The sequence below is a fragment of the Entelurus aequoreus genome, linkage group LG16, assembly GCF_033978785.1.
Source record: "Entelurus aequoreus isolate RoL-2023_Sb linkage group LG16, RoL_Eaeq_v1.1, whole genome shotgun sequence".
Taxonomy (NCBI): Eukaryota; Metazoa; Chordata; class Actinopteri; order Syngnathiformes; family Syngnathidae; genus Entelurus; species Entelurus aequoreus.
This window is the reverse complement of record NC_084746.1, coordinates 53,114,515-53,132,429: the sequence shown is the minus strand read 5'-3', so window position 1 is coordinate 53,132,429 and position 17,915 is coordinate 53,114,515. Positions and strand designations below refer to the sequence as shown.

The window sequence follows — 17,915 nt, the reverse complement described above, 5'->3', positions numbered from 1 at the left end:
GTGGTGGGCTGAGGGGTATCACACACACGCTGTGTTGCATTCAGGTCATAGGGATCAGTTGTGTAAAGTCAATGGAAAGAACAGTAAAGCAGCATCACAAGTGAGAACGTATATTATGCAATAAAGACCAGATTATGAAAATGCTGGTGATTTGAGTTAATTTGTCCGAGAAATGTCTGTGGAAGTTAATTAAAAAGGTGTTTTATTCAGTGGTATATGTCGACAATCATGACCAACACATTAAAGGCCTACTGAAAGCCACTACTAGCGACCACGCAGTCTGATAGTTTATATATCAATGATGAAATCTTAACATTGCAACACATGCCAATACGGCCGGGTTAACTTATAAAGTGACATTTTAAATTTCCCGGGAAATATCCGGCTGAAACGTCTCGGTATGATGACGTATGCACGTGACGTAGTCAGTTAAACGGAAGTATTGGTACCCCGTAAAATCCTATACAAAAAGCTATGTTTTCATTTCATAATTCCACAGTATCCTGGACATCTGTGTTGGTGAATCTTTTGCAATTTGTTCAATGAACAATGAAGACTGCAAAGAAGAAAGTTGTAGGTGGGATCGGTGTATTAGCGGCGGGCTGCAGCAACACAACCGGAGGACTTTGTTGGAGAGCAGACGCGCTAGCCGGCGACCTCACCTTGACTTCCTACGTCTCCGGGCCGCCAACCGCATTTGTGATTGGGTGAAGTCTTTCGTCGCACCGTCGATCGCTGGAACGCAGGTGAGCACGGGTGTTGATGAGCAGATGAGGGCTGGCTGGCGTAGGTGGAGAGCTAATGTTTTTAGCATAGCTCTGTGAGGTCCGGTTGCTAAGTTAGCTTCAATGGCGTCGTTAGCACAGCATTGTTAACCTTCGCCAGCCTGGAAAGCATTAACCGTGTATTTACATGTACATGGTTTAATAGTATTGTTGATGTTCTGTCTATCCTTCCAGTCAGGGGTTTATTTATTTTGTTTCTATATGCAGTTAAAGCACGATGCTATCACGTTAGCTCGTAGCTAAAGTGTTTCACCGATGTATTGTCGTGGAGATAAAGTCACTGTGAATGTCCATTTCGCGTTCTCGACTCTCATTTTCAAGAGGATATAGTATCCCAGGTGGTTTAAAATACAAATCCGTGATCCACAATAGAAAAAGGAGAGAGTGTGGAATCCAATGAGCCAGCTTGTACCTAAGTTACGGTCAGAGCGAAAAAAGATATGTCTTGAACTGCACTCTAACGTTCCTCATCCACAAATCTTTCATCCTCGCTCAAATTAATGGGGAAATCATCGCTTTCTCGGTCCGAATCGCTCTCACTTCTGGCCGCCATCATTGTAAACAATAGGGAACTTTGCGGAAATGTTCAGCTGACTACGTCACGCTACTTCCGGTAGGGGCAAGGCTTTTTTTTGTCAGATACCAAAAGTTGCGATCTTTATCGTCGTTGTTCTATACTAAATCCTTTCAGCAAAAATATGGCAATATCGCGAAATGATCAAGTATGACACATAGAATAGATCTGCTATCCCCGTTTAAATAAAAAAAATTATTTCAGTAGGCCTTTAAGTCCCTTTTAGAGATGTACCCCAATTTGAGAAACACTGGTCTACTAAGAATGTATTTTGAGTTTGGTTATTTTGTCAAATTTCTTATAAGGTTTAGGAAGGGCGTACTGATCTGATATTGATAACTCTTCGATGTAAGCACTCAAGCAGTCCTGCAGCTTGTTTGCTTGTGCAAAGCTGGACAGCCAGTTGACATCTAAATGTCCTCCAATAAGCACACAAGGTTGGTCTTTTCTTGCATTTCAGTCAAATCATTTACAAAAAGGTAGACATGGTAGGCTATAGGCTACATGGAGACAGCAGCTACACTACAGCAAAGCACAAAATAGCACACTGGCTAGACGTAGGTAATACGTAAGTGTCCTTAATTGAACAATAAACAGTCTATAACAGCACATTTGTCAATATAAACAAGTATCAAATTATTACCGTTGCATATTACTCACACATATACAATGTCTCTTTAAGCCAGAAGCGTATTAGAAGGTATTCAGTTAAAAAAACGAAACGTTTCCACATCATTCAATGTGGCCTCAAGATTTCAACCAAAAAAATATCACTTCAATTAAAGGTAGCATAAATCCATTCTAGACGGTAAAAAATAAATAGGTTAGTGTTTTTATAGCTGTACCTTTGTTTTCTGACTTTTACTTGATCAAACTTTTACTAACATTCTACAAATTATAAAAATATGTACTTTGATTCATGCTGGTATTGTATTAAATTAATATCTGTATCGGCCCATATTGGAGGTTCCAATATTGGAATATTTTTTTGTGTTGGTATTTGTTGTCACTTTCTTATCATATTTCGTATTACAATAATAGGTTCCAATATAGACATAAAGCACACGTAGTCTTTATTATTTTTCTGTTACTCATAAAGAGCATTTGTGTGCTTACCTTCATCATGACCCGAGGAACGGAAATCATCAATTATCATTTACAAGACGCACATGTCATCGGCCGTTTTGGTTTTCAGGTTGCATTTTTGCAGAGAATTTTTGTTTTTTGTATAATGTTCTAATTGTTGCGTAATGCTTCTAAAACAAATTGCGCGCTACACTTTGGAGGTAAACTTTGTAACAATGTTTTTGTAGGTGAACCAGTGGAAGAATCATTACCGTTGCCAGAGGAGAGCAGTATGATCAAAGAAAAGAAAATGTGTTTTAAATGATCTGTGTTATTTGTTGTCATTGGTTTATTTAGAAAAGTAGGGGAAAAAAATAAAAAATCTGCCTTTTCGATCATTTCAGTTTACATGTAACCCAATTGTTGTCTCCACTCTTAGAATTTGGTCTCAATTTAGATGTAGTTTTGGACTCTGAGAATTATCTAACTAAAGCCCCATTCATAATAACTATCTCTTTCTTCCTCCAAACACAGATGAAGCCTTTTCTCTATGGCAGAGCGCAGGCCTGGTCAGACTAAGGGGCCTTTATATTAACAATGTCTTCACTAGCTTCAGTGAACTATGTGAAAAGTTGAATCTCCCTAACTCCCACTTATTCAGTTATTTTCAAATCCGTAACTTTGCTAAATCAAATAACAGTTATTTTCCTAGTAGTCCACTCAATTTTGGCAATCCCCATAAATCAGAAAGGCATCATTTTTAAAATGTCCATCCTAATTTCCCATCTTAAAGAAACATCTCTTGACACAATTAGAAAAGACTGAGAAGCAGAATTTGACAACGTTTTGGATGACAATGACTGGAAATCTGCATTGCATAAAATTATTTTGATACTTTTCGGTACTTTTCTAAATAAAGGGGACCACAAAAAATTGCATGATTGGCTTTATTTTATCAAAAAATCTTAGGGTACATTAAACATATGTTTCTTATTGCAAGTTTGGCCTTAAATAAAATAGTGAACCTACAATAATTATTCATCTACTTGTTCATTTACTGATAATATCTGCTTACTTTCTCTTTTAACATGTTCTATCTACACTTCTGTTAAAATTTAATAACAATATATTCTTCTGTTGTTTGGATGCTTTACGTTAGTTTTGGATGATACCACTATTTAGGTATCAATCCGATACCAAGTAGTTACATGATCATACATTGGTCATATTCAAAGTCCTCATGTGTCCAAGGACATATTTCCTGAGTTTATAAACATAATATGGTGGACCGGTACTTTTCAGAGGCGGTATAGTACCAAATATGATTCATTAGTATCGCGGTACTATACTAATACCGGTATACCGTACAACCCTAATTGATACAAATAAATGATAGCACATCTTGTTCAAAGCTTAATCTAATACAGTTTAAGGTTGTCCAACGCACCTATTTTACTAACTCTAAACTTTCCAAAATGTATGCCAATACTGCAGACACATGTAATCGATGAGAAAGGTTTATTTTGATTTTTTTTGGTATTTTTTCTGTTTCTCAGTACCTGTATTATGATTTCCCTAAATAAATATTATATATATATATATATATATATATATATATATATATATATATATATATATATATATATATATATATATATATATATATATATATATATATATATATATAAAAAGTGTTTTATTCAAGACAGAAGTATTGCTTGCCAGAGGACACTCTTAATTTAGTTCTTTGAAAATTATGCCATAAAAAATACAATTTATATCTGGTGTAAAATGAGATTAGAAATCTACCAAGACTAAAATACCTTGTACGCGGTGTCATTTCAAACAACTAGATTTTGATCACAGAAAATAAAATGTGTTTTAAATTATCTGTGTTATTTGTTATCATTAGGTTTATTTAGAAAGTAGGGGAAAAAATCTGAAAAAAATCGTAAATCTAATTTTTTGGTGAAATAATGAGATTTTATTTTTAGGCCATATCGCCCAGGCCTATTATTCGGGCACTTTGGTGTAACACTAAATGTATTTTTTGTTGTTCAATGTTGTGATTAGAATGTTTGTTTAAAACGCACAAGGCCCTCTAAAGTGGCAGGCGGCCACGAGGTAATTCTCTCTTATCAACCTCGTTCTTTGTAACCATGTAAACTGTCTGAAGTTTGTGTATGTCGTTTAAGAAGCCAATAGAGCGCCCTTCAAAGAGAAGACAGGTTCTACTCCACATGTGTCAAACTCTTGGCCCGGGGGCCAAATCTGGCCCGCCACATTATTTTATGTGGCCCACGAAAGCCTGGAAATAATATGAGTTAATAAAATGCTTAATCTTTCCTTACTAAATATATTTGTTCTGTCCATTTTGACATTAAAAATCATGTAATGCATGCAATTGCATATCTTTTAAAATTCAATATTATAAAAATCAGAATATTATATGTATTCCAAAAAGTGGAGGAGTTCAAGTACCTCGGAGTCTTGTTCACGAGTGAGGGAAGAGTGGATGGTGAGATCGACAGGCGGATCGGTGCGGCGTCTTCAGTAATGCGGACGCTGTATCGATCCGTTGTGGTGAAGAAGGAGCTGAGCCGGAAGGCAAAGCTCTCAATTTACCGGTCAATCTACGTTCCCATCCTCACCTATGGTCATGAGCTTTGGGTTATGACCGAAAGGACAAGATCACGGGTACAAGCGGCCCAAATGAGTTTCCTTCGCCGGGTGGCGGGTCTCTCCCTTAGAGATAGGGTGAGAAGCTCTGCACAAATTATCGGTCAAATTGTAGACTGTAAAATTGACGATAGATTTTACGGTTAAATTCCGCCGACTGAGTTTTTTTTAACCGTAAAATCAACTTTGGTGCTGTTTTTTTCCATACACAGTAAGACACTAAAACATTAAAAAAAGAAAAAAAAGAAAAAAGGCAGCTCTGTTGCTTGAATTGTACCGCTAAAAACAGTGGTATTGTTTCTCCATTCCATTCCATTTTTTATATGCTGTGAAAAACCCACTGCTTTTACTGTAGAATTCTGGTGACTGAGCTGCCAGTTTTTAAAGTCAAATTTTAATATTTTTTTGCAGCTTATGTAAAAATATATATTGTTAATGTATTCAGTGGCCTAGTTGTTAGAGCAGTGGTTCTTAACCTTGTCGGAGCTACGGAACCCCACCAGTTTCATATGCGCATTCACCCAACCCTTCTTTAGTGAAAAATAAAAATTTTTTTTTTTTCCAAATTCAAGACAAAGTTATATGTTTTTGGTAACACTTTAGTATGGGAACATATTCTAAGTTATAAAGACTTAATTTAGAGTTTTTTGGACACTAGGGGAATATATTCAAGGTAACAAAAACTTAATTTAGAGTATTTGGTTAGGGTTAGGGTTAGAGGGTTAGGGCCAGGGTTAGAGGGTTAGGGTTATAATAAGGCCATGCCGAATAAGGCATTAATAAGTACTTAATAATGACTAGTTAAGAGCCAATATGTTACTAATTTGCATGTTAATAAGCAACTAATTATAGGTGAATATGTTCCCCATACTAAAGTGTTACCATGTTTTATTACTGGTGCACAAAATGAACCGTGCATGAACATCACCTTGTTCAAACAACAAAACCAACACAGTGCATAAACTCACAACAAATTACACACCTGTGAATTAGTCTGACTTCTGCTGTTGCCGTATCTGTAATACGCCGATAGGGAGAAGTTTTTGTTTACACGATGAGTCGGGTGTGTCTTGACCTCCGCCGAACCCCTGAGCCCGACTCACCGAACCCAGGTTGAGAACCACTGGGTTAGAGTGTCCGCCCTGAGATCGGTAGGTTGTGAGTTCAAACCCCGGCCGAGTCATACCAAAGACTATAAAAATGGGACCCGTTACCTCCCTGCTTGGCACTCAGCATCAAGGGTTGGAATTGGGGGTTAAATCACCAAAATGATTCCTGGGCGCGGCCACCACTGGTGCCCACTGCTCCCCTCACCTCCCAGGGGGTGATCAGGGGTGATGGGTCAAATGCAGAGAATAATTTCACCACACCTAGTGTGAACCCCTGTTCTACTCTAAGTTTGAACCAATGCAGCAAAGAGAGAAAAGTGACCTCTGCTGGTATTTTTTGGTTATTGCATGACACATTTAGAATGCTTTGACATACACAAACACAAGCACTGCCTGGACAGATAATTGTCATTTGGAAAAATGCATTATTCTCTAAATATGACAGTGCATCGATGCAATGAGACAATTCGTGAGTCCAGAGTCCCAGGTTAGCATCGTCATGTCAGGTCAATCCACTCAAAAGTTTCACGGAAAGCAGCAACAACGTCTGTTTCTATACGGGAGGCAGTGACAGCTCATCAGTCCCACATGGAGTCTTTGCCAATCAAGGAGAAGCATCCCCGTTGTTCTGCAGCATGAGGAGGGGGTTGCGAACTCACTGAGCAGGAAAGACGTCTCACGTGACGTTTATTGACAAATACGTCCTGAGTGACACCGCGGACAATTATCTCTTATTTAGCTCATCGTGTCTGCTTAATGGCCTCTGTTACGAGGTGCAGAAATATGACGGCGTGTATAGATTTGTTGAGGTTATTCCCCTGCACAATGACAAGTCGATACCAAGTCATTCAGCCGCACGGGATGCCGGTCGGCCCGGCCAATAACGCAGGCCCTTGTCCTCAAACCGGTAATTTTGTGCATTCCCGTTGTGTGCAAGACAATGCACAAACAGACGGGAAGCCAAACAACCAAGAGTCATGTCTGGTCAAATAATCTCAATCAAATTGCTTTTCTGTGTATGCATTGGAAGTGAGTATTTGCCCCCTCATAAACACTGGAAAAAAGACAGTTTTTTAAAATCCATGTGCAGCCATACCTAATACAATCAAGACGGACTATATTGAGGGCCTAAACAAGTCGTACCTACATTAAAGTTAAAGTACCAATGATTGTCACACACACTACGTGTGGTGAAATTTGTCCTCTGCATTTGACCCATCCCCTTGTTCACCCCCTGGGAGGTGAGGGGAGCAGTGGGCAGCAGCGGTGCCGTGCCCGGGAATCATTTTTGGTGATTTAACCCCCAATTCCAACCCTTGATGCGGAGTGCCAAGCAGGGAGGTAATGGGTCCCATTTTTATAGTCTTTGGTATGACTCGGCCGGGGTTTGAACTCCAAACCTACCGATCTCAGGGCGGACACTCTAACCACTAGGCCACTGAGTAGGTAAGCCGTATGTGTTAAACCAGTCGGCAACCCAAAATGTTGAAAGAGCCATATTGGACCAAAAATACAAAAACAAATCTGTCTGAAGCTGCAAAAAATTAAACGCCTTCTATAAGTGATGTAATGAAGTCAACACATGATATAAGTGTCTATATTAGCCCACTATCATAATGACTATGTGTCGCAGGCTGACACAAATCTTCGTTGACAGAAATGTTGAAATTTAGTATTTATTCTACCCATTTTGACAACATTGGAAAACATGAGTAAAACGCAGGCTTCTCAGGGGGTGAGATAACTCCTCTAAATGACTGTCTTAGAATGACCAAAGGTATAGATGTGTGTGTCCAGGTTAAAGGAAACGGAAGGCTGTCTTCTTCGAATGGATTCATAACAATCTATGCAAGCTGGGTAACGTTTGCTGTGGTCTGGAACAACATGGCGCACACACAACTATCAGAAATGCAGGCAATATTACATACAGATAATATATCATGAGAAATGCAAATATATAAATTAAACACAAAGAGGACATAGGAAATTAAATGATCTTAAATATACCTACAATAATGAAGCAATACACAAAGAAAGCTAACCTAAATAGCATGTTAGCATCGATTAGCTTGCAGTCATGCACTGACCAAATATGCTTGATAGGCACGCCACACAAGTCAATAACATCAACAAAGCTCACCTTTGTGCATTAATACACAGCATAAAAGATTGGTGGACAAAATGAGACAAAGGAGTGGCATAAAATGTCTTTCTCTGGCATCGCTGAAGAAAGTAGGCGTGGCGAAGTTGGTAGAGTGGCCGTGTCAGCAATCGGAGAGTTGCTGGTTACTGGGGTTCAATCCCCACCTTCTACCATCCTAGTCACATCCGTTGTGTCCTTGGGCAAGACACTTCACCTTGCTCCTGATGGCTGCTGGTTAGCGCCTTGCATGGCAGCTCCCGCCATCAGTGTGTGAATGTGTGTGTGAATGTGGAAATACTGTCAAAGCGCTTTGAGTACCTTGAAGGTAGAAAAGCGCTATACAAGTATAACCCATTTATCATTATACATGTAAACAAACTACGGTGAGTTCAAGGACCGGCAAAATTAGTAGGACAAAAACGGCGCTCGCCAAATACTCTCATCAGAGAATCATGTTTAATATAAACAGTGGGATTTCTAACGATTAGGGAGGTTTGTGTCATGTTGTCCTCCTACAGAAACCCTATTAAAACAAAAAATATTTCCCCCCCATCTTTTTCTATTTTCATACATTTTTGAAAAAGCTCCAGGGAGCCACTAGGACGGCGCTAAAGAGCCGCATGAGGCTCTAGAGCCGCAGGTTGCTGACCCCCGTGTTAAACGAAAGTTAGCCAGCCAGTCAGTCGGGATATCAGGGGTAAAAACCTGATAAATATCCATCCATTTTCTACGGCTTGTCCCTTTGATTGGGGTTGCTCTGACATCTGACATCCCTAATTCTCAGGGCATTCAATCGATCGAAACTGGACTGTTTGGTTTGTCTTAAAAGGCGTTTCGCCTCTCATCCAAGTAGGCTTCATCAGTTCATGCTCATAGACTGATTGGTCAGACTTGATCTGACCAATCTAAGTCCTGGTCAGATATAGTCCTTGATTGGTCAGATCTAGTTTTAGACTTAGATTAGTTAGACTTGATCTAACCAATCTAAGTCTATGAGCATGAACTGACAAAGCCTACTTGGATGAGAGGCGAAACATCTTCTAAGACAAGCCAAACAGTCCAGTTGCGATCGACTGAATGTCCTGGGAACACAAGCCTTAAAAAAACATTATGACCTCTATTAATGTTCATTAACACAACACATGTTCAATCAAATTAAAGTGCACGATTAGTTATATGTGTTCCTACTAAGGTCTATTAACTTGGACACTTTGTGTTCATTTCCAGGTCATTGTCTTGGCTGAATGAGCGTGTATCGGACACCTCTGTCTCCTTAGACCAGACCTGGGCAAATTAAGGCCCGTTAAGATTTTCAATCTGGCCCGCTGGACATTCCCAAATATTTTTTTTTTAGATCTTTAAGATGGAAAGTGTAGCTGCCATTATGATGTGCAGTGATGTTTTCATGATTGATTGATTGATTGAAACTTTTATTAGTAGATTGCACAGTTCAGTACATATTCCGTACCATTGACCACTAAATGGTAACACCCCAATAAGTTTTTCAACTTGTTTAAGTCGGGGTCCCCGTAAATCAATTCATGGTATGACCGTAAGTCTTGAACTATACAAAGTATTTCAATGGCTGTAATCTGCGCTTTTGCATGATATACTAGTTACTATGGTAACCTAAGTCACAGCAGCTCAGACGAGGCACCAAGCAGTGTGGGTAGGGAGCGTTTCCACAGAGTGTTTCCAGAGCGGCTAGCCTGAAATGTGGGTGTCAGGGATAGATGCGGAAGGAGATTTTTACAACAAAGTTCTAAAGCTTAGTGATGTATCAGATATATCAGATTGTAGGTGTTTTGGGGTTTTTTTACCTTTCGCGTTCATATTTCAGTGTTTGTTACATTTTTTTTGCTTTTCGCTTGATTGTAAAATATGTAAATCGAGAGGGGGTGTGACGTTCATATGTTGTCAATATTTAGTGTTTTATCTATCATAGTTAATATTGTAAATCCCACATTCTTTATTTTCATTCCATTCCGTTTTCAAGGCGGTCTGTCAACATTCGATCAGACATTATTGTGAGGTTTTGTATGTGTTCCTAAAAATAGTTATACCGGCCCCGCAGACACATTTTCTTCTCTAAATCTGGCCCCCCGAGTCATAATAATTGCCCAGGCCTGCCTTAGACGCATCCTCGCTCATCAATGCGGACTGGACACTGGCCGAGAGTTAATGGGCGGCTGCTTTGTTGGATCTGCTCCTGTCTCTGGCCATGTTCCCCCCCACCCCAGCGGACAATGGCGTAGGAACACCGCAGAGGTCACCACAGTGTATATGTTTTTCCTTTTTTTACTTTTGTAGCTGTATGTAGAAATAGCTGGTTGCATCAGCTCTGCTCTTTTAATGCCTTTAATGTCCTTTGTTTTCTTTGATGCTTGGTGTTTCCCTCTTACACATGCTATGGCTATGAGGCTTTTTTCCCTTGGCCTCAGTCTGTACCATACTTGCCAACCTTGAGACCTCCAAATTCGGGAGATGGGGGGGATTTTGTTGGTAGCGGGGGTGTATATTATAGCGTCCCGGAAAAGTTAGTGCTGCAGGGGATTCTGGGTATTTGTTCTGTTGTGTTTATGTTGTGTTACTGTGCGGATATTCTCCAGAAATGTGTTTGTCATTTTGTTAGGTGTGGGTTCACAGTGTAGCGCATATTTGTAACACTGTTAAAGTTGTTTATACGGCCACACTCAGTGTGACCTGTATAGCTGTTGATCAAGTATGCCTTACATTCACTTAAGTGTGTGTAAAAGCCGCATATATTATGTGGCTGGGCCGGCACGCTGTTTGTATTGATGAAAAGCGGACGTGACGACAGGTTGTAGAGGACGCTAAAGGCAGTGCTTTCAAGGCACGCCCCCAATATTGTTGTCCGGGTGGAAATCGGGAGAAATTCGGGAGAATGGTTGCCCCGGGAGATTTTCGGGAGGGGCACTGAAATTCGGGAGTCTCCCGGGAAAATCGGGAGGGTTGGCAAGTATGGTCTGGACCCCCTTTCCAGGGACCCAGGCTTTGACTCAACATTTTTTTTCTCACCCCCCCCACGTTTACCTGTTTCTCACCTTTTTTGTAAGGGGCGCCGGAAGTTGGCAGACCCGTCAGCGATCCTGTTCTGTCTCCCCGTAATGTTTGTCTCCTCTTGAATGGGATTGTGCTGAAAATCAAAATTCAAAGTAGGTTATTTCTGATTCTGATTCTCTGAATTGTCACCCAAGAGCAGGGGTCCCCAAACTTTTTGACTCGGGGGGCCGCATTGGGTTAAAACAATTTGGCCGGGGGCCGGGCTGTGTATATATATATATATATATATATATATATATATATATATATATATATATATATATATATATATATATATATATATATATATATATATATATATATATATATATATATATATATCCATCCATTTTCTACCGCTTATCCCTTTTGGGGTCGCTGGAGCCTATCTCAGCTACAATCGGGCGGAAGGCGGGGTACACCCTGGACAAGTCGCCACTTCATCGCAGGGCCAACACAGATAGACAGACAACATTCACACTCACATTCACACACTAGGGCCAATTTAGTGTTGCCAATCAACCTATCCCCATATATATATATATATATATATATATATATATATATATATACACATATATATATATATATATATATATATATATATATATATATATATATATATATATATATATATATATATATATATATATATATATATATATATATATATATACATATATATATATATATGTATATACATATATATATATATATATATATATATATATATATATATATATATATATATATATATATATATATATATATATATATATATATATATATATATATATATATATATATATATATATATATATATATATATATATACTACCGTTCAAAAGTTTGGGGTCACATTGAAATGTCCTTATTTTTGAAGGAAAAGCACTGTACTTTTCAATGAAGATAACTTTAAACTAGTCTTAACTTGAAAGAAATACACTCTATACATTGGTAATGTGGTAAATGACCATTCTAGCTGCAAATGTCTGCTTTTTGGTGCAATATCTACATAGGTGTATAGAGGCCCATTTCCAGCAACTATCACTCCAGTGTTCTAATGGTACAATGTGTTTGCTCATTGGCTCAGAAGGCTAATTGATGATTAGAAAACCCTTGTGCAATCATGTTCACACATCTGAAAACACTTTAGCTCGTTACAGAAGCTACAAAACTGACCTTCCTTGGAGCAGATTGAGTTTCTGGAGCATCACATTTGTGGGGTCAATTAAACGCTCAAAATGGCCAGAAAAAGAGAACTTTCATCTGAAACTCCACAGTCTATTCTTGTTCTTAGAAATGAAGGCTATTCCACTAAATTATTTGGGTGACCCCAAACTTTTGAACGGTAATGTATATATATATATATACATATATATATATATATATATATATATGTAGCGCACTTTCCGTGCGCGCTATGATGTCACGGTATCGATGAGAAAATGCATTTATAGACAATATGATTTGCCTGAGCGGCTAGGAGACACCGTGAGTAGCAAGCGGTACAAAGTGGATAAGAAAAGACAGAAAAAAATATTATTATTATTATTTTTTTTTTATACTTGGCACTTCCTGCGGGCCTGATTTTGGATGCTGGCGGGCCGTAGTTTGGGGACCCCTGCCCAAGAGTAAGCTTTAAAAATGTTGAAGTTTTAATTTAGAAGATTAAATTACGATATTTGAATACAATAAATAGTACATAAACAGTGCTCCAGCCTGTGTACTGTTTACAGTGTTTTTCAGCGGTGTTATTCAGTGTGACGTCACACAGCGCACCTGTTTTTTAATTATTTCTACGAGTATGGATTTCCGGGCCAAATTAAATACAATTAAACTGTATATTTCAGTGTTTGCTTCGGAGAGAAAACATTAGGAACTAAAAAAAATAAACATCTCCGGTTACCTGGCTGGATAGTTGCACTGAGTTGAGGGGAGGGAGGGCTACTCAGTCTGTCTGCCCTCTCCCGCTCAAAGACGCCCTCTCCCGGCCACACGGCGAGCACACAGCCGCTGCTTCTCTCCGGCGCCACTCCATCCACGCACATCCAGGACTCACTCGCGGTCCTCCTGCCAGTGTGAACGCCAGCCGGAGACCGAGGAGGAGCAGCTTCACCGGGCGACCCAAGCCCGCAGAAACCCCTCCTCCGCCCCCCCAACACACACAAGGACAACAGCCACGGAGGCTTTTTTCTTTTTCACGGGTTCGACTCCAAAGTGACCGCACCGACCAAGTTGCCAGAGCGGAAGAGTTGCGCGAACAAGCCGCGCGGCCGCCACGACGCCGTCGACATGGATAAAGTTGTCGGGTGTTGGTTCTCCGCCATCACGCTATTGCTGTCCGCCAGAGGAGAAGTTTTTAAAGGTAAGTGAACGCACCTGAGACGTTCTAGGCTGTGGGAATAACGAACACTACTCGGTTGAATTTCAATGGCAACATATACTTATTTGATATTTTGTTTTAGCGTTTTTTTTCTTCCTTGTGCCGGGTGCACCTGACACCCGGGGTGTATTGACAAGTTGAAGGAGTTCAAAAATGTTTGTGTCTAACTTTATCTTGATAAGTTGCTGTCTAATGTGATTAACCTGAAGGGATTCCCGTGTCTGACTGTCACCTGCTCAATAACACAATTTATCTGCACTGAGAGCAAAGCCCCACTAAAAATAGTGGAATTAACAATTTTACCATTTTACGCTTTGTCGTGTTTTTAACAAGAAAGCTGAAATGTTTGATCTATTTGGTCAAATTATCTTTTAGAACAGTGGACCCATGCAACCAGCGGTCTTTGGTCCATGGGAAAACATCATGGAAAACTCAAGATACAAACCTTTTTTAACCAAAAATACAAAAATATGAGATTTTTTTTGGGAACTTAATATGTGGAATTAAAAGTATATATATATATACGGGACAAGCGGTAGAAAATGGATGGATATATATATATATATATATATATATATATATATATATATATATATATATATATATATATATGTATATGTGTATATATATGTGTATATATATATGTGTGTATATATATGTGTATATGTGTATATATATATGTATATATATATATATATATATATATATATATATATATATATATGTATATATATATGTGTGTATATACATGTATATATATATATATGTGTATATATATATGTACATATATGTGTGTATATATATGTGTATATATACATGTATATATATATGTGTGTGTATATATATATATATATATATATATATATATATATATATATATATATATATATATATATATATATATATATATATATATATATATATTTCGTCTGTTTCTTTTTTTTTATGTAACAGTAACCCTGGGGTCAATGTTGTCTCTCTTGCTACATGGGCTGCTAAAATAATGAGCATCATTTGGAGACAAGCAAGCAAAATTCAACCTAAATTGTGGGAGCAGTTGCTCAAATATGCTCGTTCCGTCATTTTAGATTGAAGTTGAAAGTAACTGCTCAGAACATTCTTACACATTAAAGATGTTGAGTTTGAGTCTATTTGGAACAGGCATGCATACAACATGATACATCGCAATTTCCAGTTTCTCGATTCAACATGTTCGAAAAGGAGTAGGAAGAAGCTGAGCTTATTTAATCCTACCCCGTTTCCTTTACATAGCGGTTGCTAAAACTTTTGTTCACTTCCTGTTCTCACTTTATTCACAATATACTCCATTTTCATGTTGCGGCTCCCATCCGATTACTTGTATAAGACTGGATTTTCGGCACCGGTCGCTATACCAACACAAGATTGGGCAGCAAAATGGACGATAAAAACACGCTGTTGTCATCTTCTCTTTGGAAAACAAACTCTGGCACCGATGGGCAGTCAGTGTTCATTTTGTGTAATATTTTTATGTGATATATTTTGCTTTTTTGTTTTATTTATTAGTGAGTTCTGGACTGTACTAGTGATCAGGGACCATTGCTCAAGAGAAATTCATGTGTATTTTGAGGCCACTTTAGGTGTTTCTTACTAATTAAGATGATTAATCCTGTCAGTCTGCAAGCCTCACTCAAACACGAGCGCCACTCTGATTAATAACATTGAGATGATATTGATTTTTGGTTGAAAATCATGTACAGTGACATAGTGCATTGCCAGAGGGGGGTCCCTGCAGGGCTCATATTGACATTAGAGCAGCACATTAGTCACTTTTCCAGCTGATGAGCACTAATGGATGTACGATGACATCGATCCGACTGCTTTAAAAACATCTCCCAGCCGATATTATGGACTGTTCTGGGTTTTTTTTTTTTTTCCAGCTGGAATTGGAAGTTGACAGACTGACTTGACTCCAAGCCACCGGTGCGCTCCCGCAGCCGTCCTGCTGGGGGCAGTGTGGTACACACATGCAGTACAATAGCAGATGATGGAGAAGATGCACTGTTGGAACTTTGTGTCCTTCTAAATCAGTGATATAATTTTCCAAGACATTTTTCATCCACTTTTGCAACCCACAGGTCAATAAATGTGCCTCATCCCCCACTTTAGTGGGGGCGAGGTGAGAAAGAGACACCCCCGAGCAAAGAGTATCCAGCCCTTTTTATGTGAGCTTGAGCACTCGCCCGCTGGCAAGTGGAGGACTGTGAGATTTATTGGAGTGGGCTTCACAGCAGGGGTCCCACCGGTGCAGGAACCATCGATAAACGCCCTCCTAATTGCACAAGCGTGTGTGTGTGTGCGTGTTTAAATATGCAAACCAGGAAGAAATCAATTGGATGTGTTTCACTTTTCCTCAGCGAGGTGACGGATTAGGTGGAGAGAGTGTTTGCTATGTAGCGTACGTGCTAACAGCTCATGTGCTAATCAGATCACGCAGGTAGTGTTGGTCAATTTGTCTCCCCGCCCGTCTTCCACCCACAACCAGCACCGCACTCTCCCACACACACACACACACACACACACACACACACACACACACACACACACACACACACACACACACACACACACACACACACACACACACACACACACACACACACACACACACACACACACACACACACACCTGGTGAGGCTCAGTTTGATCCCTGAGAAAATCCAAGGTGGAAGTTTTCTTTAAATGTATGCATCATGTTGTTGTATCTTTGCTTTTGAGCGTGCACCTCACCCCGGATTTCTACTGGATGCGTAGCGGCTGCGGAATGGCGCCGTCGCAGAGACAATTTTTTTCTCATTCCATTCTAGTCAATGTGTCAGTTTGGTGGACAGTCTGCGCACAGCGCTACCAGGCCGCTGCTCTATCCATTTCGGCAACCGACCGCTACTGAGCTTTTTTTTTTTTTTTTTTTTACACAAATATTTAAACTATTTTCTTTGAACAAAATACTTATCGAAAACAGCAGCTCCCTCGTGTAGACACCCCATGTAAACATTGTTACTCCACAAGTAAGTAGTCATTTTAAATTATATTTCATTAGTTTTATCTTCTATTAGGACTTGGGGATATGGACAAAAAAGTATATCTCGATATATTTTTACTTAAACTCGATATTCGATATACATGTATATCTCGATATTTTCCGGTGAAAGTATACATATAAAGATATTCATTTTTGAGCGATATTCAATAAAATTGAAGTAAATGACAACTAGAGATGTCCGTTAATATCGGGCTGCTGATAAATGCTTTCAAATGTAATATCGGGAATTATCGGTATCGTTTCGGAAACTATCGGTATCGGTTTCACAAAGTAAAATTTATGACTTTTTAAAACACCGCTGTGTACACGGACGTAGGAAGGAGTACAAAGCGCCAATAAGCACCCCACTCGACCCCAAAAGGGACAAGCGGTACAAAATGGATGGATGGATACTTTTAAAATGAAAAACAGATCGTATTTTACATTTTGAAATAGCCTAATTGGCAGGGACAGACCTGAAGTCAACTTGTCAAAAGTTTTCAGACGTAATTTCACCTCGTTGGCAGAAATGGATGAAGACAGGCTGTATAAAATCAAATACCTTATTTTTCGGACTGTAAGTCGCAGTTATTTTCATAGTTTGTACTTATACTCAGGAGCGACTTATGTGTGAAATTATTAACACATTACCGTAAAATATCAAATAATATTATTGATGTCATTCACGTAAGAGACTAGACGTATAAGATTTCATGGGATTTAGCGATTAGGAGTGACAGATTGTTTGGTAAACGTATAGCATGTTCTATATGTTATAGTTATTTGAATGACTCTTACCATAATATGTTACGTTAACATACCAGTTGGTTATTTATGCCTCATATAACGTACACTTATTCAGCCTGTTGTTCACTATTCTTTAGACATTTTAAATTGCCTTTCAAATGTCTATTCTTGCTGTTGGCTTTCATCAAATACATTTCCCCAAAAAATGCGACTTATACTCCAGTGCAACTTATATGTTTTTTTCCTTCTTTATTATGCATTTTCGGCCGGTGCGACTTATACTCCGGAGCGACCTATACTCC

The 17,915-nt window shown here is 39.0% G+C and overlaps 1 protein-coding gene across 5 annotated transcripts in view; it reads left to right on the top strand.

The window, feature by feature from the left end:
• The first annotated feature begins 13,285 nt into the window (after positions 1-13,285).
• The window catches only part of LOC133631183 (receptor-type tyrosine-protein phosphatase mu-like), a 578,559-nt gene continuing 573,929 nt past the window's right edge, over positions 13,286-17,915 (top strand). For all 5 annotated transcript variants that reach the window (XM_062023331.1, XM_062023329.1, XM_062023328.1 and 2 more), the window contains exon 1: positions 13,286-13,786. In XM_062023331.1, coding sequence (XP_061879315.1) covers positions 13,714-13,786 — 73 coding nt within the window. In that variant the 5' untranslated portion in view covers positions 13,286-13,713. The remainder of the gene's footprint in view (positions 13,787-17,915) is intronic.